This window comes from Eurosta solidaginis, chromosome 2 (genome assembly GCF_040869045.1).
Source record: "Eurosta solidaginis isolate ZX-2024a chromosome 2, ASM4086904v1, whole genome shotgun sequence".
Classification (NCBI taxonomy): Eukaryota; Metazoa; Arthropoda; class Insecta; order Diptera; family Tephritidae; genus Eurosta; species Eurosta solidaginis.
Window position 1 is genome coordinate 37,345,294 of NC_090320.1, and position 22,483 is coordinate 37,367,776.

At 37.0% G+C, this 22,483-nt stretch overlaps 2 protein-coding genes across 2 annotated transcripts; both read right to left on the minus strand.

Moving 5' to 3' along the window:
* Positions 1-2,867: 2,867 nt before the first annotated feature.
* Positions 2,868-5,168, minus strand: LOC137242061 (zinc finger protein weckle-like). The gene is made up of 4 exons (XM_067769427.1): positions 4,588-5,168; positions 3,547-4,518; positions 3,133-3,482; positions 2,868-3,057 (listed from the first exon to the last, which is right to left on the minus strand). The coding sequence occupies exons 1-4, from the start codon at positions 4,783-4,785 to the stop codon at positions 2,991-2,993; spliced, it is 1,587 nt and encodes a 528-aa protein (XP_067625528.1). The 5' UTR covers positions 4,786-5,168; the 3' UTR covers positions 2,868-2,990.
* Positions 5,169-10,353: 5,185 nt separating this feature from the next.
* Positions 10,354-12,808, minus strand: LOC137242062 (zinc finger protein weckle-like). The gene is made up of 4 exons (XM_067769428.1): positions 12,523-12,808; positions 11,486-12,463; positions 10,647-10,996; positions 10,354-10,573 (listed from the first exon to the last, which is right to left on the minus strand). The coding sequence occupies exons 1-4, from the start codon at positions 12,697-12,699 to the stop codon at positions 10,501-10,503; spliced, it is 1,578 nt and encodes a 525-aa protein (XP_067625529.1). The 5' UTR covers positions 12,700-12,808; the 3' UTR covers positions 10,354-10,500.
* Positions 12,809-22,483: the final 9,675 nt, after the last annotated feature.

A 22,483-nucleotide genomic window follows, 5' to 3' on the forward strand; every position in this document is an offset into this window, starting at 1 on the left:
CACCAAGGACCTGCTTGTGTTTTTTGCTTCATAATGCTGAGTTCTCAGCTGCCGTATTTCCTCAAAATGCTTACGGAGATGACTCCTTAAGCCCCTAGGCGGTGTTGGCTCTTCAATCAGATGTCTGTTGGGATGCCCAGCTTTCTGGGTATTCAACAGGAACTGTTTGGTTAGCATCTCATTTCTCTCCCTTATGGGGAGTATTCTCGCCTCATTATGTAGATGGTGTTCTGGGGACATAAGAAGACAGCCCGTAGCGGTTCAGAGCGCAGTATTTTGGCAGGCCTGTAGCTTATTCCTGTGGCTTATTTTTAGGCTTGGCGACCATATAGGGGATGCGTAGCATGCAATCGGCGGGCCAATTGCTTTGTAGGTGGTAATTAGCGTTTCTTTGTTTTTTCCCCAAGTACTGCCAGCAAGGGATTTGAGGATTTTATTACGGCTCTGAATTTTCGGTACAATTGCGACTGCATGCTCACCAAAATGTAGATCCTGATCAAACGTCATACCCAAGATTTTGGGGTGTAGGACTGTAGTGCCATCGACGTGGATGTTCAAAATGGTCGACAATAAGGTCGCGGAGGATTTAGTCGGCGATAATGCCAGGTTTCGCGAGGCGAAAAAACTGGAGAGATCAGAGAGGTAGCCGTTTATTCTGTTGCAAAGCTCATCGATCCCTGGGCCTAGGGCTGTGGCCATTATTGTGCAGTCATCGGCGTAGGAAACGATAGTAAATCCTTCTGGTGGCGAAAGTAGCTTAGATATGTAGTCCACTTTTTAAGACATGGAGGAAGGGTAGACCCTTCCAGGTCTTGCAGTAACGTGCAATGGTTGACCGTATCGAAAGCTTTTGATAGGTCTAGCGCTACGAGTACTGTTCTATGGTGGAGGTTTTGATTAAAGCCGCAATTTATCTGGGTGCTGATGGCATTTAGCGCGGTGGCGGTGCTATGGAGTTTTCTGAAGCCATGCTGATGGCTGGCTAGCTGCAAATTTGCTTTGAAGTAGGGGAGCAAAACGGCTTCAAGCGTCTTGGCTACTGGCGATAGGAGAGATATCGGGCGATATGACTCTCCTATGTTAGCTGGTTTCCCAGGCTTTAGTAGCGGGACCACCTTAGCCATTTTCCATTTTTTGGGTATGACAAAGGTGGAAAGAGACAGGTTTAAGGCATGTGCTAAATATTTGAAACCCTCTTTCCGTAGGCTTTTAAGCATCGGCATGACTATGCCGTCTGGGCCCACTGCTTTGGATGGTTTAGCATGACCGATGGCATCCTCAACCTCTTTGGCGATGATGGTAATTGGTGACGCGCTGAGCTTATGTTTATGTGCGTGTCTGTTGGCCCTCCGTCTATTTTTGTCGACCGTAGAATGCATTATATATTGTCGGCAGAAAGCGCTCGCGCATTTATCCGCATCCGACAGCACTTTGTCGCCAAAGGCGATGGAAACTTTGTCATTGTATAGACTAAGAATCTGTTTCCCTGACCTACACAATTGCTGACGGAAAAGAGGGGGAAGAAGACGGAGGCAGGGGCTGATGCTCGGCATTGCTCCCGACTCTACTACGGAGATTGTAGGTGTGACTGGGAGCAGCTGTGTGAGTTGGTGGCGCCGTGGGGCGCGAGCCGGAGCGTTTCGGGATTTTTTCCCACCAAGGGCTGTCATTTCAGTGTAATCCCATTTAAATTGTTGCGTCCCTCCCGCAAATTGTCATCCTCCCAGCAGATCCTGGCAGCGGGACTGCGCCATGCTCTCCTGCTCCGGGAAGATATCGAACCCAATCCGGGTCCGTCTCTTGACCCCGGTCTGAGACATTATTTTGCTGCGTTTGCCGGAAAGGAGCCTTTTTAGGACGGTCATACTCTTGTCATTGTGGTACGTGCAAGGGATGATTGCATCGGACAGGTTGTTCTGGGCTAGACACCAAAACCCGACGTCCTCGTAACTTTTATAATTTTTTTATGGCTCCGTGCTGTTCACGCCCAAGGGCGTCCCATAGTTTCCGCCTTAGCGCCCCCGCCCCACTGCCTTCCAGCAGCCCTGCTGCTCAGCAAGCCACAAGTACCCGCTGCTGCTCGCGTTCCATGGCGCCAGCAGCTCATACGGCCGGTCATACTCATAACTACTCATCAGAACCGCCCCCGTCTTCTCACCCTCTTTCCGGCACTAGCAATTGAGTAGGTCAAGGAAACAGACTCTTAGTACCTACCACCGTTTGCTAGGACAGAAAATATATGTTTTCGACATCTGGTAAATGCAGCTCTTGTTTTGGATGGTGCCACTTTCCTAGATGTTCTGGTCTCAGCGACGACAACCCCCGATGGGTTTCATCGCGCCATGCTGCCAAGCCGCAAACCCAACTACACCGGGTACCCCAATACTTATCCAGGGGCGCCCAGTCCACAACAGCAATTGCGTCCTAGCCTCCCTCAACTCAGGCGTAGTCACACGTCACCGCTAGAGTGGCGACGTCTCCCCCGTTGCACTTCTCAAGTGCTGATCGGAGTAGATAGTCGATCGCTGAGTGATAAGGGATTATCTTTATAGTGGTTAAAAGGTATGTTATATAAAACGAAATATTAAAAAAAATATCAAAACCTGTTTCGTATAAGATAATGGTCCAAAGATTTGGCTATTAACTTTCATAGTAACAAAATTAATAGGAAGAGATGGAATCAAATAGTCGATTCTACTCAAATCGACACACGAAATAGGGGGTAGATCTTCTACGCCGCCTGGCCTTACTTTTTTTGCGCTAAGTGGAATTTGTATTAGTACAGCCAACATAAAGGAACAATTTCCTGTGGTGAGACATGCAAATTATGAAGCCAAATGGAAAATTGAATTAAAGAGATATCAGAGTTACTATTATCAATTAAATTTACATAATACATAATTTATTAAGAATTGTTTCCGCTTTGGATTTGACATCATTAGTATATAATGTAGATAGATCTATGAGTTTTAATTCTTGTTTTTTTTCACTTAAGATCTGGGAGCATAGCCGTTTTGTTTGGACATCAACGCCCTAAAGTTTGTACCAGTACGCGCGCTTAAAAACAATACAAAAACAAAATTTGAAGTAAATGATTGAAGCAATTTTCATATTTCAATAAATTATACTTACACAACTCTTAAATCAGCTAGTTTTGGTACATTTTTTGTATATTGCACTGCACCAGACGCTTCAAGTGCAGCTAATTCATTCGGATGCATAGTCTTCTTGTGTAAACGACAACTCGAACCAGTAGAAAATGATTTTTCACAAAAATCGCATGGATATGGTCTTAGACCGGTATGTGCGATCAAGTGATATTTAAGTGCTTTATGTCGTTTAAATGCGCGCCCGCACACATCACATTTATGTGGCGCAAAATCGGAATGCACCAACATATGAGTATTTAGCGCTGCACGGCAAGTAAGCTGTTTCCCGCATTCAGTACAAACGAATTTGTCACCATGTCTTTCCATATGTTTCTGTAAGAAGAGATGTAATGTCGCCGTCATGATTATAAAATTGCCATTCATCAATTAACATTACCGTCATGTTGGATTTATGCTTGAAAATTCTTCCACATACATTACATACATTGGGCTCATAGTTGGGGTGTTTGGTTAGCATGTGTTGTTTTCGCAGTTTTTTCTGTGGAAATTCCTCGCCGCATACTTCACACACAAATGAACGGCTGCTATTAGTAGTAAGTGTTTTATTTTTGACTTTCTCCATGCAGCTATGCTCCATTTTTATATGCCTGGAACGTAATGACTTTCTTTCGAAAGTTTGTTCACAATGTAGACATTTAAATAGGTTTCCATGTGCTTTCATGTGTTGCTTCATCGCTAATTCGGTTTCAAATGAATCCGTGCAATAGCGACAATTGAATAATCCATGCTTTCTCTTCATGTGTAAGGAATAATTGCTGCGCCGCTTAAAATTCTCTGAGCAAATACTGCAGGTATATTTGTATGATTCATTCTCACATTTTTTTAGCGACTTCAATTTATTTTTAGCAATACTTTTGCTCTTTGCTTTATCTCTTAATTTTGATAAGCTTATGTCCATGCAGCTATCTTCGCTATCAGTACTACATACATCTTCTTCCGATGTCGCAGATTTATACAAAAACTCACAACCAATATCTTTTTTATCATCATTAAAGGGATCATCCGAATCTATGTCCTTATTCTTTGGTGTTTCTACTTGATGTCCATTTTTATTAAGTTTATATTCAGTTGGCATGGAATTTGTGGCCTCTACGAAATCAGTAACAAATATCTCCTCAACTGGTACTTCCATATTGCTTTGTGGCATCGGTACTTCATCTTTGTACGAGTTAAGGCCATAGTTTTCGAGTAACATTTGCAAATTTGTTGGTGATTTGTTGATGGAGTTTTGTAGATCATCGTACATTTGTTGTACTTTATGTGCACGCTCACTGAACTTAATTAAAGATAGCAGTAACTCATCACATTCTCTACAAATAATTTGTGGCAGTTTATCGTCTTCCTTTATCTAAGAAAAATTTGTAGAAATTTTATTTTATATACACTCAATACATACATATGTACCAATTTAACTTACATGAATCCTCAATAACTCCAAAATAGACCTCGCCAAATCTTTGTAACATTTGGAATCATTAACATTTTCAAACTCCTCCTGGTCTTGTCCCACAATAACATTGATGTACTGAGCATCAGCTTTCGCACAGAGACGACACCAACCTTTCCATTTTCCATCCGATATTTGGTCACAGCAAACAACTATATCTTCCTTCATGTTCAAATCTAGTAATTATGATATTCTACAACAATAGATTGTAATATTCGATTATTTCCGTGTTGTATTTTTTTTGTTGAGGTTTGAAGTAAATGGCAGGAGCAATGCTCCAAACGGGCTAGGTTGTCTCCTTTTCCGTGATAAATCTCCTAGCAAGTACAGTGCTTGTTGCTTTTAAGATTCGTATGTATCGTCGATTTCCGTATTTTAACAATTTATTCAGTATTTATTTTTTTTATATAACAGATACTACTCCAGTAGTATCAAACCCAAGAGTCCTTATAAGTACCAGGTTTTCCTTCAAGTAGCAATTTTATTCATTAAGTTTGTAATACTGTTTCCCAACCAAGTTTTCCTCTATATTTTCTATCAAAACAGAGGAATGAGATAAATATATCAATATTCCAAATGAGTCAAAGGTATTACAATACAAAGATGTTGCTTGCGCGAACTTTAGTGTAAAGCAGTGAAGCGTCCCAACATTCGGTTATGTTTTTACGGGCACTCGCAAAATTATCGCCGAAGCGGCAACATCATTTTTGTTAAATGTTCGTGTTAATGTTATAAAATGTGATTTGTTGAAAAAAAAGAAAAGTGCAGTGTGAAACGTAAAAATTATGGATATCTAATTAAAAAAACTTTCGTTTATAAAAATATAAATTGCAATAATGTGGAATATTAAAATTTTAATTTACCTAAAATCTATTATCATAGTCGTATAATATAACGGAGATACAAAGCGGTACAATGAAAATAACTGTGAGACTTTTTACGCAAAATATACAGTCATGTATATTCAATTTAAACCTAAATTAACAATTTCAATAATAAAAATGAAATAAATACAGTACTAATGACACAATTAAACAAAATGCGTCGAGATTTAATAATATTGTGAAATAAATTCAATATAAATACATATAAAAATTAATTTGTATGACATAACGGAGTTAAGAAACTCTTTAATTCTTGAAATTATAAAAATCAATTTATAAATACTAAAAAAATTTTTTGTGTAGAGGCACCCTGTACCTCTATGTTTTGAGTTTCACATCGCTGCATTTCTGCAATGTCATTTTATACCAAAACGAAAGACAAGTTTGCCGGCTCGCACATAGCACAAATACATACATACTTTACGTTCCCGAGATGGTCGGGCCAGCACCTTAATGGTGCTGTGTTACCGGAGCGTATCGGATCTGTATCCGACAAAGGACCATCACATCGATAACACTCCCCAAAGCCTTCGGGGAGTAACCTAATCGCTACAACAACAACAACATACATACTTTTGATAGACATTTTGGGTACGATTTCTTTTTTCATTATAACAACGAATCAGAGGCAAAATCATCATCGTCAAGAACAGCAGCCGACCAGCAAATACAATTTGGAAACTGCATAGAAGCTGCATAACCCTGCATACAATTTGGAACCTGCAACTACACTGTGCATAACATTTGGAAATAAAAAACCATGTCATAATAGTTTAATGTGACTTTCATAAAGTGTAATTGTTCAATGTTCAAATAAATCTTGTCTTAATGTTATACAAAAGCTCCTAACTTCAATAGCTCGTATGCCTCTACATTTTGGTTATTGTTTCAAAATACATATAAGTTGAAATATATACATAATTTTATCTCTGCTATAAAAACGTCACAAACAAATTTCTACAATTCGAATTACAACTTTACAATTAAACAAATTAATAATCTACATAAAGAAAACAAATCACCACGTAGCACTATGTGGATGGAAAATAATATGTAGAAACAAATTTTGATTAAAATAAAAAAAAAAAATTTTTTTGTAAAGAATCTAATATGATGAAAATTCTTCATTACAACAATAAATTTACATTGGACAAACACCATCACATTTTTGGCAACTCATACAGTTTTTGATTACCCTGGCCGTATGGATGGACTGCTCGGCCATACAAATTTAAAACAAAAAAAAAAAAGAGGAAATAATATTCAGTAGTTTTTGTTTTTATAAAGGCTTTATTGTTTTGGAGGCTTCCAGGGAGAGGAGAAAGATGAAGAAATTTCTTCGCTCCTATAGAATCCTTTTTTGAACCTAATAACAACAACATAGGGAAGTCTCAGTCTGTAGATGAGCGCAAAAACAACTGGATTTCCTTTAGGATCGTCGAATATAACGGATTCAGATCTTTTACACAATGCTTGGATCCTCGGTACGTTTTGCCTTCACGAGTAACAACACACTTTTAACAAATATATTAAATCAATACTTTTTATGAGATAGACAGCAGCAAACATGAAAACAGAAGTGGCAATTTTTTCGAAATCTCTTCAATTAAATTCCTTATTCCTTTTTATTTTCAATAAGCTAAGAAAATAATTTCATAAAGTTTTTAACTGAAACTACGCAAACCATGACACAAATTGCCGTATACTGAAAGTTCCGTATACCTCATTGATTAAAAAGCTGCAAAACTTATACTGAGAACATGTTAAGTTACGTATGTAATAAATACTTCCTTTTTATATGGCGCTGAACATAGATCCATTCTAATGCCGTAAACGAAGCGAGAACATTATACATATTGTAATAATAAGTATTAAAGAAGAAAGTGTATTGGTTAATGTTCCAAAGGTTGCTTTTCCTACATTTTGAAATAAAAGATTAAAAAAAACGCAAAATGTATGACATTTCGGTAAATACTATACGAATTATCTCACTCCGATGAAAGAATCAAGTGAAGACCCATGTGGCATTCCTTGATGCTTCCAATTTTGTCGGCAGGCAACTAAACGAGAGAGGAACTGTCCAGCTTTATTTGTCGGGGAAAATCGTGTAAATGGTTAAGTACGTAAGCAAGTACACTGTTACAAATTATAAGCAAAATTTAAATAAATTTTGTTTGGTTCGATTAAATCGATTTTTTACTAGAATCGAATCGAAAAAATCGATTCTTAAAAAAAATCGAATCGAATCCAGCTCTACAAAACAGAAGAATGAGATAAATATATCGATATTCCAAATGAGTCAATGGCGTTAGAATACAAAGATGTTGCATGCGCGAACTTTAGTGTAAAGCAGTGGAGCGTACCAAAATTATAGTAGGACACTTTCAATATAATTTGAGCAAACTCATTGGAGTTTTAGAGAGTAAAAGCGAAAATTCTGAACATATTATCTGAATAAAAAATGTACAAATAACTTAAAAAGTAAATACAGACGGAGGTAGTTTAACACATTCTGCTGTGGTGAGTGTGAATATGAGACGTAAAGGTGGCGAATCCTGTTTCTTTAACAGGCGAGGCTCTGGCACCCAAGTTACTTATGGATCTAGGGGGTGGGAGGGCGGTATAGCCTAGAAGGTTTCCTGTGGGCATGACAAATCGTTCCCGAGATGGTCTGGCTAGTACCCATTGTTACCGGAACGGGATCTTCCTCCGGCAAAGGACCAATCGATAACACTTGTTGTTGTCGTTGTTGTAGCGATAAGGACACTCTCCGAAGGTCTTGGGGAGTGATCGATGTTGATCGTCCTTCGCCGGATGCAGATCCGGTACCAAGCCCCACCATCTCGGGAACGATTTGTTATGGCCACATGAGGAGTTCGGGGTCGCCAGAGCCTCGGTTGTTAATGTAACAGAATTCGCCACGGATAGGTGAGGTTGGCAATTAGGTTTGGAGGAGCTATATATTGCGCTAGCAACCTGAAAGGGTTGCGCTACACAACCCTTGAATCTATTTGGTATTTTAGTCACCTCTTACGACAGGCATACCTACCGCGGGTATATTCTAACCCGCTAGGGGTCATCGATTCCCCAAGGCCTTCGCGGAGTGTCTTTATCGCTACAACAACAACAGCAGTAGACCGGGTAAAGATTGTTCGTCCGAGGGATTCAAGGAGTTGATGAGCGCAATACAAAGCAAATTATAGCTTCAGAGCTTCCGCAATCCAATTGTCAATCTCACTTTTGCGAGGGGATTCCTGTTACAAATATGAATGTATCATGCACATATTTAGCAGGCGACCCCAAGTTGTTAATGGAACTAGGGGGTGGGGGCGGCATGGCCGTGTAGGTTTAATATGGTCCCAAAACCTTTGGGGAGTGTGTTGATCATTAATACAACAACATTCGTACAACGAATGGGACAAACAAATTACAACCGAATGAACCTGCGGGAAAACACTGGCTTTGGCAAACCCAACTGTACGCATCCATAAGAAAAGAACTTCCCAAAAAGAATGCAAGGTTGGTTTCAAGCCAGGCGGCACTACTGTTGTAAAACATCAAATGTTGTTGTTGTTGTTCACCCCAGTGGGTTAGGGGATGAGAATATACCCGTGGTAGGTATGCCTGTCGTAAGAGGCGACTAAAATACCAGATTCAAGGGGCTGTGTAGCTCAACCCTTCAAGTTGCCAGCGCAATATATAGCTTCTCCAAACCCAATTGTCAACCTCACCTATCCGCGGCGAATCCTGTTTCATTAACAGACGAGGCTCTGGCGACCCCAAGCTCCTCATGGAACTTGGGGGTGGGGAGTGGCCTGAAGGTTTAATGTGGCCACATAAATCGTTCCCGAGATGGTCGGGCTAGCACCTTAATGGTGCTGTGGTACCGGAGCGTACCGGATCTGTATCCGGCAAAGGACCATCCGATAACACTTCCCAAAGCCTTCGGGGAGTAACCTTTCGCTAAAACATCAAATCGATACTAATGATGCAAAGACAATCCGTCAAGCTCTTCGAAGTGTCCCTTGGCCAAACAACAGACTGTGAGGCAACGGACTAGGATCATGAGAGTAGTATGATGAAAGATAGGTACGACAAAGACAACAATTCGGAAGGTTTCCTGAAAAATTGGGAAACCACAAAATGGAAGAAGGCTAGGAGCGGTTGGATTGAGAAATTTGTCTAATCGGGACGATCAGACTTAGGTGGAGGGCAATGTGGCGAATATGAGCATTTCGATACATCACTATGCTCCTAGTAAATAAATGCACAACATCATGGCAAGCATCACACATACATGTAAACATCAAAGCATGCAGTCACACATACATGTAAACAGCGAAGTTAAGGGCAAAGGGAATATTTCACATACATATGTACATGTAGCCAACAACAACATGTACGCGTCAGCTAAGAGTGAAGATGACATTGCTCACATATATACATGTATATAGCTAAATAACCAACAAACCAATACATCTATTCGAGAAGGCTGTTCGTGAAAAGTCTAGACCCTATTCAAGCGCAAGCTGCGGAATTATGGATCAGTTTGACTTTAACACGGTATAAGTAAGGGCCCCGAACAATTTAATTGTGAAGTACTACAAGAGGAGAGTTGTAAATAAAGAATATTTTGCTATACTGAATATTTTAGTTATTTATTCGATAGTTCAGCGATTCGAACAATAACAGAAGGTGCAAAATAATCAAGGATTTCAATATTCGTTCAATATTTTTCTCTTAACGCATTTTTACCAAACTGTTAGTATTTTATTTTAATTAATCTTGTTATAGTTTTTAAACATACTTAAATTTTAATGGTATTTTATTTCAATTAAAAGAGATTACAGCGAAGATTAATAATAGTATTTATTGAATCACTGGTAATAAGTGAAGAAAACGTATTGCATTGACCACTGGTTGACATTAAAATCACATTAATTTATTAATAACTTCGATTTGGTTGTCATCAATTTCCATATCCGTACATTATTTGCAGCTATTTTAGTTGTTTAGGTGGGTAACCATTATGTTTGTACTGCAAGGGTCTTATGTTTGTGCCGGTGCGCGCACTTTACAAAACGAGAACAAAGTGTAAAAGAAAAGGTTTAAAAGAATTTTCAAAAACGGCAGCATTATACTCACACTGCTCTTAATTCAGCTAATTTCGGGATATCTTTTGTAAATTGCACTGCACCAGACGCCTCTAGTTCGGCCAACTCATTTGGATGCATGCTCTTCTTGTGTTTACGACAACTCGGACCGTTGGAAAAAGTTTTTTCGCAAAAATCACATTTATACGGTTTTAGCCCAGTGTGCGCTATCAAATGATATTTAAGTCCTTTATGTCGTTTAAATGCGCGCCCGCATACATCACATTTATAGCGTTTTAAATCGGAATGCACCAGCTTATGACTATTTAACGCTGCTCGGCAAGATAACTGTATACCACATTCAGCACATATAAATTTTTCCCCATGCTTTTCCAAGTGTTTCTAAAATAATTATATTATTAACTGTGTCCTAGATGTTTAACCCTTTCGGACCTGTTGGGACACATACATCCCAGAAAAAGTTTTCTTTTAACTATAATCTTAATTTTCCATTTAAACTCATTAAAAACTGTCCGGTCTGAAATATTGAAGTTCAGGTAACGGTTCTAGTGCCCATTGGGTTTATTTGTTGGTATAAATATGCCCCGTTTAGAGCTTGCCGACATTCTCTAACCTTTAGTAATTAAAAAAAAAAAATGTATTATAAACCTCTTCCTGTCCCAACGGGACCTATACGTCCCGCTCAAAACACCGTATGCGACACATATGTCCCACCGCCTAGACCTCCCTGGAGGGGGTAGAGACTCCACTTCAAAATTTTTATTTTTAAGGCCTATACTAAAACTAAAATAATCAATAAACCACGAATTTTCCTGCTGGTTGCTTTCAGGTTCGAAAGGGTTCAATAAACATGAATGGAGCTCTTGTTACCTTGAGGCAAGGCCTGCCTTTAAAAAATTTTCCACATATTTTACATACATTTGGCTCATGACCAGGGTGTTGGGATCGTATGTGTTGCTCTCGTAGTTTATTTTGAAAGAATGTCGCGCCGCATACATCACAGACCCACCCACGGTTTCTAATCTTGGGAATCTGATTGATGTTATGTTCTACTTTTAAATGATTAGAATGTGAACTTAAATCTTCTTTGTCAAACGTTTGCTCACAATGTGGGCAATTCCATATTTGACCATGTTGCTGTTTCATATGTTGTTTGAAGTCTGATACGGCATTAAATGTAAGAGCACAATGTCGACAATTAAATTCTCCATGTTTCTTTTGCATGTGCACCGTATAGTTACTACTACGCCTAAAATTCTCTGCGCAAATATTGCAAGAGTATTTCTGTAAGTCTTCGGTATTGTTTGGTGATCTCGCTTTAGTTTTGGCGTTACTTTTGTTTTTTGCTTTATGTTTTAATTTCGATAAACTTATATCCATGCAACTATCAACATTGTAACTATTTTCCGGTGAAAATATATTTTTTTCCTCATAGTCGAAACTGTTTTCCGTTGAAAACGATTCATGGTCCAAATCCTTTTCCTCATCGTCGAAGGGATCATCAAATTCTATCCTCTTTTCCTTTGATATAACCTCCACTTGATCTCCTTTTTCAATTTCATTTTTAGTTTGCACAGATATTGTTGTTCCTTTAAAATCAGTAACAAATATTTCCTCTGCTGCCAGTTCAATACTACTCTGTGGCATCAGCGACTCATCTCTATAAAAGTTCAGACCATAACTTTCGAATAACATTGGCAAATTTATTGTTGTTTTATTGATGGAATTTTGTATATCATCGTACATTTGTTGCACTCTATTTGCTCGTTCACTGAATTCAATTAGGGATAGCACTATCTCATTACATTCTACACAAATAATTTGTGGCAGTTTATCATCCTCCTTAATCTTATCAACACATTTATTAGTATTATTTTTAAACATTTGTCAACATTTATTTTACTTACATGAATCCTCAAAAACTCCAAAATAGCGTTTGCTATATATTTTGAACTATCAAACACCAGGTTTTGGTCCACAATAACATCGATGTACTGACCATCAGCTTTCGCACAGAGACGACACCAACTTTTCCATTTTCCGCTCAAAATTGGGTCATAGCAATCTGCTGATTCTTCTTTCATACTTTACTTCTATTATTTTTTTATTCCAACACTAAATTGTTTAATTTCAATCGTTTATTTAGCAAAGATGTCTACTTAGTATTTTCTCTAGTGATGGAACGATATTTCGCTATTGGTGATTGCATCGCCGTGAATGAAAAATCGCTAATAGCGATAACTATTGCTACCCAAATATATCAGTGATTAGCGATTTTCCTTCAGCATGAAATTCTAAAGCGTCAGTTACCCACGAACGTACGTAGAAAAAACGTGTCAGCTGACACGACCTAACTTATGAGTGTGCAATGTAAACGAAAACTCACCGACGTGGTAATAGTCTAGTTGAAGGGTCGACTGCTAATACGCTACCAAAAATATCGATAGAGGTGTCAAACGACTCGTCTTGACATCAATATTAATAATCCGAAGGCGGAAAATAAAAAAAATCGTTTAAAAGATATTAACGAAAAACCGAAAAAATACCCGCGGGTACCTCCGAAACCGGGGGTGGGATCCATAGTATTTTTGCGCAGAACACCTTTCTGCATTGGCGGCCTTCGGATGCGCTTATAAAAAATAACCCTGGGCTACGCCATGCCAAGTCCGGGTGTGTGGTAAAACCGTGGCTGCCGCCACGGTGATGCACAATTTTTTTTGTGGGTACAACAACAACCACATGAAAATCGCCAACTTCAACTGGAAATATCTCCGGACTGAGATACAATTTTTCTTTTCCGCCTTCGGATTATTGTTCTCGAGATTAATACGCGTCTTTTGACACCTCTCTTGAGCGTATTAGCAGTCGACCCCCCAACTAGACTTTTACCACCAACGTTCAACGTACGTACGTACGTAGCCCGGAACGTAGAAATCAAATCAATTTTAATTTTTTCCGTAAGAACCTGTCAGCTGAACGCTCTCTCACATGACAGAGTTGCCTATTAAATATTTTGTGTGCTATGTTTGGACCGTTTGCAGTTAATATACAAAAAGGCCTAATGACTGTTTATTGATTATTATATGAAATTGCAGGTTACAAATAAATGAATTAGAAATTCTTATTAAGTATCACACCAATTCTAAATATTCTCGCGGAATTTTGTTCTGGCGGATTTTTTTATTCCCGCGGAAAAATTCCTCCAATTCTTTTCTCCTAGGGAGAAGAATAATTGGGGAATAGGAATTTCGAATTTTCGAAGTCAGCTGTTTTGTCAATTGAAATTTCGTAGCGCATTTCTTATTTTGTTTAAAAAATAAAAAAGTTTAATTATTGTTGCGAATTTGTTTGAAATTAAGAAATAAAATATAAACAATACATAGTATTGCATTTCATGTGGTATTCACTGAAATGAGTAATGAATTTGTACCACAGCAACATCAACAGAGGAGCATAAGAAGAAGAAGACGGCGGGATAACACAAATCCGCCGGAGTTGCCTGCTTTCATGCAGCAAAACTATTTTCTGGCGGCCAAGTCGAGTTGAATTAGTTTTTCATCATATGCCAAAATCTATTTAAGCCTTCTTAAAAATCCTTGCGCAATTTCTGAATGGCTGCATCAAATATACGAAGAGCTCTTCCGTTGCTTATGATATACTTTTCGACTTAAAATAAAGAATATTGTGGTTGTTGGTGCTGTATTAGCAGTGAGAATGTTGTAATAGAATGTAAATACACATTTTATCATAAATTTGTACAAATAAGTGTTCTTTAATTTAACTAGTGAAAAAACTCCTATGAAATGGCAGAGAAATCTGCCTCTCCCTCACATTCATAATACCTACTTTTCGCCCATAACCGGTTTCCGCTTTTTCGAACATTGTTCAGAATACGAGGAAAGGGAGAAGTGAAAAAACTCACAAGGAATTTTTATTTAGAATACGAGGAATGAGAGAAGGGAAAAAACTCGCACGGAATTTTCGTTTAGAATTGGGCTGTATATGTTTCTGCTATTTCCACCATGGAAAATTGTTATTCCAAAAGTTAATGTTTGCATAAGCATGCATGCAAACTGGTCAATGGCAACAGTGCATTGCTGTAGACAATACACACACAAAAATGTTATGTACATATACACAGACGCACACATTTATTCCTACGGGTTTGAGGGTTCGCTCAAACGTGTTTCGTACGACAAACGTCCGTACGTACGACACACGTCGGTGCATAACTGACGCTTAATGCTAATAGTTATAGCGGCGATGCAATCACCGATAGTGAAATATCGTTCATCACTACTAGCTATCCAAATATCAAGCCAACCTAATAAAACCGCACTGCGTTTTTTTACCGCACGCAAACAACCGGCGTTTTTGCCCTAACCGAAATAAGCATGCGTTGCGACAATGTAAAGCATGTGTGCAAACGTCAAACTGAAATGTCACGCAGAACAAAAATTGGAAATCGAGTTAGGTTTTTCACACAGCAAATTCAATTTCGGTTGCTCTCATACAAGTTGTATGTACATGAGACATTTTTGACAGAAAATGACTTGCGTGCGTTTATATTAGGTTGAACTGTATATCAGTGATTGGCGATTTTTCTTCATGAAGCGATATTACTTCACTCGGTTGTGTTTACTTTTAGCTAGTTTTTTCTTTCAGGCGACGCTTTTTGAATTGATATTTTTATAAACGACGTTTTGATCTGGTTGGCTGCTAAAATTTGACTGTATAAATTTATTAAAAATCCGTTTTAATACCGAGTGAAAGATGAGAACAAATTATAGTAAAAAAAGAAGTGAAATGTGGCAATTTCATGAGCCCATAAATGAAACACATGCAAAGCCCGGTGATAATTGTAAAAGTCCCCGTTCATATAAATATTTCGTGAAGTGTATAAAAGAGATTAAATGACTGAATTTTTTGTTTTTAATTACAAATGACGCCAAATAGACCTAGGTCTTTAGACTTGGTCTAAGATTGGTTGCCTGTGTAATACTCTTCTAGGCAGTTTTATAAAATTTGTGTTTTTGATGGAAAAATAAAAGAATTATAGAAATATATATCACTCGTCTTATTGTAAACAGATTAACTCAAACTTTAGGTTTTTCGGTAGAATGCAATTCAAGTTTTGTCATATTATATGTTTGAACTCTCCGGCTAATTTCTAGGGCACTGCAGTGGGTGGCTAATTTTCTGTCAAAGAATATTTTTATAATAGTTTGAAGAATTTGTTATATTTTTCTTCTGCATTTTTTTATTAAAAATTAATTCACTTTACTATAAAAACATTATGCAGCCAAATACAAATTTCAGAATAAATTCATACGGAGTATTTCTGAATTCATCGGTGTAGTATAAAAATAATAGATTCATCTCATTGAGTGTAATACGAGACTAAACAGTTATAATATATATCATAATATCTCAGAAAATTAGAATTTCACATTACATCAGTTTACTATAAAAGGAACATATTTTTTTCTTTTTCTTCCCATTTTGGTTCATATATTCTGTATACTAAATTAAATTAATGTATAACATTCAATCTACTCCGGTAAACAAACTTAAACATTAATTTTTTATATCCAAGTATACAAATTGCCGATTCGCTTATTAAAAATAAATTAAAGCGATCGCTATAGCTGTAAAAAATAGCCCCGTTTCAAAAATTGCCATATCTAGTTTCACTGATAGCTCAAAATCGCTGTATCGTCCATCACTACCTCCCTTCGACACAAAGGAATGACACAAATTTATCGGTTTGATATACATATTTATATAAAAGCCTTCCGCGATTTACAACCAGATTGACTGAATTTTTGTATGTGTGCGTGTCGGGTATTTGACGCTTGCCCTGCGACTATCAAATAAAAAGCCATCAATCAACATTTGCATTGAGAAACCGTAGCGTTCGGACATGAATATGTCGTCGTCGGATGATGACTTTTTTTTACTTGCAACTACAGCAGTTTTATTAAATAATAAAAAAATTAATAAAATGTTTATTAAATAATAATAAAAGCTTTACATTCCATAAAGCTGGTAAACATTGATAATTTTCAATAAATTTTAATATGAATTGCTTTTCTTCCGCGCACTTGTTCATTTTGAATGTCGACACAAACTAAATACAACACTGCGTTTTGTCAATCACACCCCGCGACTATCAAATAAGCTAGCGTCAAATGAAAAAATCAAAAATTTTTGATTTTCATCAACGTGTAGCCGACAACAAATACGTGTGTCACGAAGCCACCCGACTGCACTAACACACACAAAATTCAGTCAATCTGGTTGTAAATCGCGGAAGGCTTTAACAGTGCACGGACTTTTAAAATGAGTGTTGGTTGACGAAAAATTAAAATAGTGGTAGAAGTTGGTAGATTTTGTTACAAGAAAACAATAGCTACAGTTTATATTTGTACAAAAAAATTAACCAGGGGAGGAGGTTGAGAGTGGCGGGAGGGAGACGGAGTGCCTTCCCCTTTCGAAAAACAACACCCCCACCCACAGGAGGCTTATAGTTTGATCACAATTTAATATTAAAGTTACCAAAAAATGCAAGAAAACGCAGTGAATTAAGCAAATATGGTGCTACAAGACTTCCAAATATGTATAAATAAAAACGACTGTCTATTTTAATCGCGCCATTTTTTATTCCAGATTTTTTATATTTTTTTTTTTATGAAGTAAACGTAATTTAATTTAAAAAATCGCGATTTTTAATTACAACTTTTCTATTTTTTTATGAAGCAAACGTAATTTATTAAAAAAAAAAGTAAAAAGCCCCGCAGGCGAAAATTTGGAATAAATAATCGCGCAATTTTTTATTCCAATTTTTAAATTTTTATAAAATATACGTAAATTATTCTAAAAAATACAAAAAGCACCGCAGGCGAAAATTTGGAATAAAAAATCGCGCGATTTTTTATTCCACATTTTAAATTTTTTATAAAATATACGTAAATTATTTAAAAAAAAAAAAATAATAAAAAGCACCACAGGCGAAAATTTGGAAAAAAATTGCGCAATTTTTGATTTCAAATTTACTATTTTTTCGTGAAATAAATATACGAAATTCAATGAAAAAAAAAAACATTTTTCATTCGTTGGTACAATTTAAAGCATCTGGTAGCACAAATGAATTAGATAAAATGGCTGTATGCTTGTGTTCGCGGAAGGTAAAGAAATAAATTATTAAATTTTACAACAATACATAAATTTAAACAAAAGAAAATAGTTTTTTGTGGTTTTATAAGCATTATAGAATGTACTTATATATAAAATTCTTGTGAAAATGTTCGTATGTAGATAAAAAGTGACAGTTATACCATGGTAACTTCAACAATTAATTACTAGTAAATCGTTAATAACAATTAAAAATTACTCACTGACTCTCGTTTGGTAAGTCCCTGAGAACCTATTTGCAAAATTTCAAAGGTCAAACCCCTTTGGTTTACGAATAAAACCAATTGGTCCCTTAATGTATAGCCGACCCAAAAAACATGTAAAGAAACCAGGAAATTACATATCTTATGCCTATATGATAATGCCACAAAATAACCGACTTCGGTATGTTATCGTTTACGGAAAACTTGTTTTATTTTCTTTCAAAATTATTCACAAAAAACTGAAAATGTGCTAAAAAGTTTGTAGATCTACCAATAAACTGGTAAAGTCCGTACACTGGTGCGCAAGCAATGCACGGTATTATAGCTCCGACACATAAGCAGTTTCTCATATAGATGAGTTTAACACAAGCTTATGCATTACGTGTAGATTCCACGTAGTTTTATGGAGAACGGCAGGGTGAGCGACACTGGCGCCATCTGACATGGAAAAGTAGACAACTCCCAAAATTTTGTTGCAAGCAAAGCATAAGAAGAAGAATGTGAAATTTGCTATGGCTAAAGGTGCTGGCACACTGCAAGTGAAATAATTTTTCCCACTCGCAATTAAAAAGTGCAATATAGCAAATGAATCCGACACGAAATATGTTAGCTAGTATTTTTGTTGTATAGGCAGAATGTTTATAACAGTGCTTCGCGAAATTTTGTATGTGAATGGGCAAGGCGAAATACAAATCAATTGCCAAGTCTGATGTTCCTTCCTATTTTTAAACGCACCATCTTGGCTGATTGTGGCGATGTTACTGGAATGCATAAGCTTGTGTTAAACGCATCTATATGAAAATTTTTTGTGCCGCGGCCTTAACTACTGTATTGGTAGTTTTAACAGGGTGTTCAATACGGCGGCGCATAGGGCCGGCTATCTCCAGCGGGTGATAGAAAGAGATACAGAATGAGGCAGCGATAGTCAATTACAAATCAGGTGATCCAATCACTTTCGAATTTTGACGTCTATGCAGAAGATATCACACTTAGTTTGATTCACAATGGCTTTTTGTTTTCAATCCTGGTAGAGCAGAATGGGTTTTTGCGAAAATTACTATGATTCGTGCGCACGGTTCGAGGTTTTCCTAGGAAATTTTTCGGTTTTTCGTAAATATCTTTTGATAGAAGCAAAAATTTAGTAATAATTTACAACAGGGGTCGACTGTTAATACGCGTCCAAAACTATTTGGATAGGTGTCAAACGACGCGTTGTTGATCCTTCAATATATACATTAACCTAGGTCAATTTGTATGGACGAAAGTTAACCAATATCGCGCCATCGATTTTTCGATATGATTTGGGCTCAGGAAAAAAAGTTCCACTACGCATACGCAAAAAAATAATTTTGAAGCCTTTGAAAAAAAATGGCGAAAGGGTAAATTTTTCGACCAAAACACTCCACAAAACCCAAAAATATTATCGCCAACGTTTTTACAGCAGTTTTTTGAAAAAAAAAAAAATATTTTTTGGGTTTTGGGGAGTATTTGGTCGAAACATTGACCCTTTCGCTCCGAGTGTATTTCTGCAGATGCCGTTCGGAGTCGGCATAAAACAAGTAGATCCCGTCCCGCCAATTTGTAGGAGAAATTAAAAAAAAAGGAGCACGACGTAAATTGGAAGAGAAGCTCGGCCTAAAATCTCTTCGGAGGTTATCGCGCCTTACATTTATTTATTTATCTTATTTCTAACGGTTCTGATCTGGACTCTTTTGCCGGATGGTACGCAAACAATAACTTATTTTTAAATTCAAACAAATGCTGTGTTGTGTCTTATTCCATAAAGCCAACTGCAACATACTTTATCGTCAAACTAAATGCTAAATCTCTTAATCGTTGTCAAGAGAGTAAAGACTTGGTTGTAATTTTTGACTCCAAAGTCTCTTTTTCTAGTCACATTGATTTCGTTGTTTCAAAATTTGTTGCAATGGTTGGGTTCAGTAAACGTAACACCAGTGACTTTAAGGACCCTATGACGTTGAAGGCACTTTATGCATCCTTGGTCATAAGTGATATTGAATAATGCTCAATAATATGGGATCATTTCTATGAATCTAGCTCCTATAAAATTGAGAAAGTTCCAAAATTTTTTACAAAATTGCTTTACGAATGCTTCACTGGCCAGACGGCACACCATCATATACCAGCAGTCACAAATTGCTTGGTCTTCAGGCTTTGCATGACAGAAGAACTTTTATCTCACTCATGCTTGCCTATAATGTAATAAACTTTAGCACGAATTGCTTTGATTTATCTAATTTGTTCATTCCGTACATTCCACTGCGTGATCTTCGGCATAATAGATTATATATCGAAATAAGTCATAAAACGAATTATGCTATGAATGAACCTATAACTAGGACTATACATCTAGCAAATCGATTCAGTAGTGTTATTAATTTTAATAACAGCTTATATAAGTTTAAGCTTGAATTGTTTTCTATTTTTAACTAGTCTGTAAGAAAGCATGTAGTTATCGACATGTAAAAATTGAAGTAGATTATAGTCAGCGCAAAGCATTTACACCAAAGGCATGTCTCAATTGCGTGAATCCAATTTCACGGGGTTGCCAGCACAATATATAGCTTCCCCCACCCAATTGTCAACTCACCTAACCGTGGCGAATCCTGTTTCATTGACAGCCGGGGCTCTGGCCTAGAAGGTTTAATGTGGTCATATAAATCGTTCCCGAGATGGTCGGACTAATACCTTAATAGTGCTTTGTTACCGGGACGTACCGGATTTATATCCGGGAAAGGACCATCAACATTGTCCCAAGCCGTCGGGGAGTGTTTTATCGCTAATACAACAACAACAACAAAGCATGTACTTTTAGACTGAATGAATTAAATAAATAAATAAAATGCGCGCACAAAGAAATGACTAGTAATTCAGATTGATATTATTGACAGGTTGCCTTAGCACATTTTTTTTTAACAGCTGACGACTTAGCACATTTACACATCATTGCCCACAGCACGTAAAATTAAAAATTTAAATATTTTTTTTTTTGTGTGCCGGGGCTCTGGCGACCCTAAGTTCCTCATGGAACTAGGGGGTTGGGAGGGCGAGATGGCCTAGAAGGTTTAATGTGGTCATATAAATCGTTCCCGAGATGCTCGAGCTAGTAGTACCTTAATAGTGCTTTGTTGTCGGAACGTACTGGATCTATATCCGGCAAAGGGCCATCAACATCGGTAACACTCCCCAAAGCCTTCGGGAAGTGTCTTTATCGCTAATACAACAACAACAACAAAGCATGTACTTTTAGAATGAATGAATTAAATAAATAAATAAAATGCGCGCACAAAGAAATGACTAGTAATTCAGATTGATATTATTTACAGGTTGCCTTAGCACATTTTTTTTTTAACAGCTGACGACTTAGCACATTTACACATCATTGCCCACAGCACGTAAAATGAAAAATTTAAATATTTTTTTTTTTTGTGATCGATGTATTTTGAATTCAGTTTTAAAACTGCATTAAAATACAGTTTTTCAAAAAAAGTGACTCAGCACATTTTCACATTAAGCTAACGATATATAAAAATAGATTTCGACCCCTATTGTAAATGATTACCAAAAATTTGTTTCGCGTTTCGGACTAATGATACAGAGGTCAAAATACCTCTCCCGATGGACACATATTAGAACTTGGCGGTTATTCAAGACTAATACCTTAATTAACTATACATACACACATATTTTTAATAGAAATATAATAAGAAAAACTAGTTATTCCGCCATATTTTAAATCATGTAATCATAGTAAACAACCCCGATCACCTGTAAAATGACTATTCGATTACTTAAAGCATTCGCTAAAAAGTGGTTTTCAAACATTTTTGTAAACGACTGGTATATTGCATTATTTATATATTTTAAAATGTTTGCTTAGCTGGCTGCTCATATTTTGGGTTGGATTTTATATAAGGTGCCACGATTTTCCAACTTTTGTTGATTTGTAGGGGTAGAGGGGGTCCTAAAAATCACAAAATTATCATCCGCAGCTCTAGGAAACTCTTATTTTATGAAATATAAGATTTTTAATTTCCAAATTTAGTAAAATTTCAACTTAAGTCCTGCACTTAAAACTCGGGTCGCACATGTCGATATGGGTATCAAAAGACGCGTATTTGCGTCAAGATTCAGAATCCGAAAGCAGGAACTATATTTTTTATCTCGTTTAAAAGTTATTCGGGGAAAACACGTCGGTACTATTGTCACTTTTTTCGTTGTTGCAATTAAACAAACGAAAACAAATGAAGGGGTGAATAGTGTTGCCAACTCCGCAACAATATCTTTTTATCTTGGTAGAACATTATGGCGCGTCGACATAAATGCAAACAAACATACACCATCAATGTATTTTGTTTTTGTAAAACACTTAATAATTTGTAGTCTAATATTATTTGGGGTGCTGCGCAGAAGGTTGTACTACGCAGAAGGACATCACCGTGGCGGTAGC

Bases quoted from the DNA above. Each gene is read 5' to 3' on its own strand.
- LOC137242061 (XM_067769427.1), bottom strand. From the start codon at position 4,785: ATGAAGGAAGATATAGTTGTTTGCTGTGACCAAATATCGGATGGAAAA. The intron at 4,519-4,587 runs GTAAGTTAAATT...AATTTTTCTTAG, and splicing joins TGGAGTTATTGAGGATTCAT to ATAAAGGAAGACGATAAACT. The intron at 3,058-3,132 runs GTAAGTATAATT...ATTGTTTTTAAG, and splicing joins CTAGCTGATTTAAGAGTTGT to CGCGCGTACTGGTACAAACT.
- LOC137242062 (XM_067769428.1), bottom strand. From the start codon at position 12,699: ATGAAAGAAGAATCAGCAGATTGCTATGACCCAATTTTGAGCGGAAAA. The intron at 12,464-12,522 runs GTAAGTAAAATA...TGTGTTGATAAG, and splicing joins TGGAGTTTTTGAGGATTCAT to ATTAAGGAGGATGATAAACT. The intron at 10,997-11,485 runs GTAACAAGAGCT...TAATTATTTTAG, and splicing joins AAGGCAGGCCTTGCCTCAAG to AAACACTTGGAAAAGCATGG.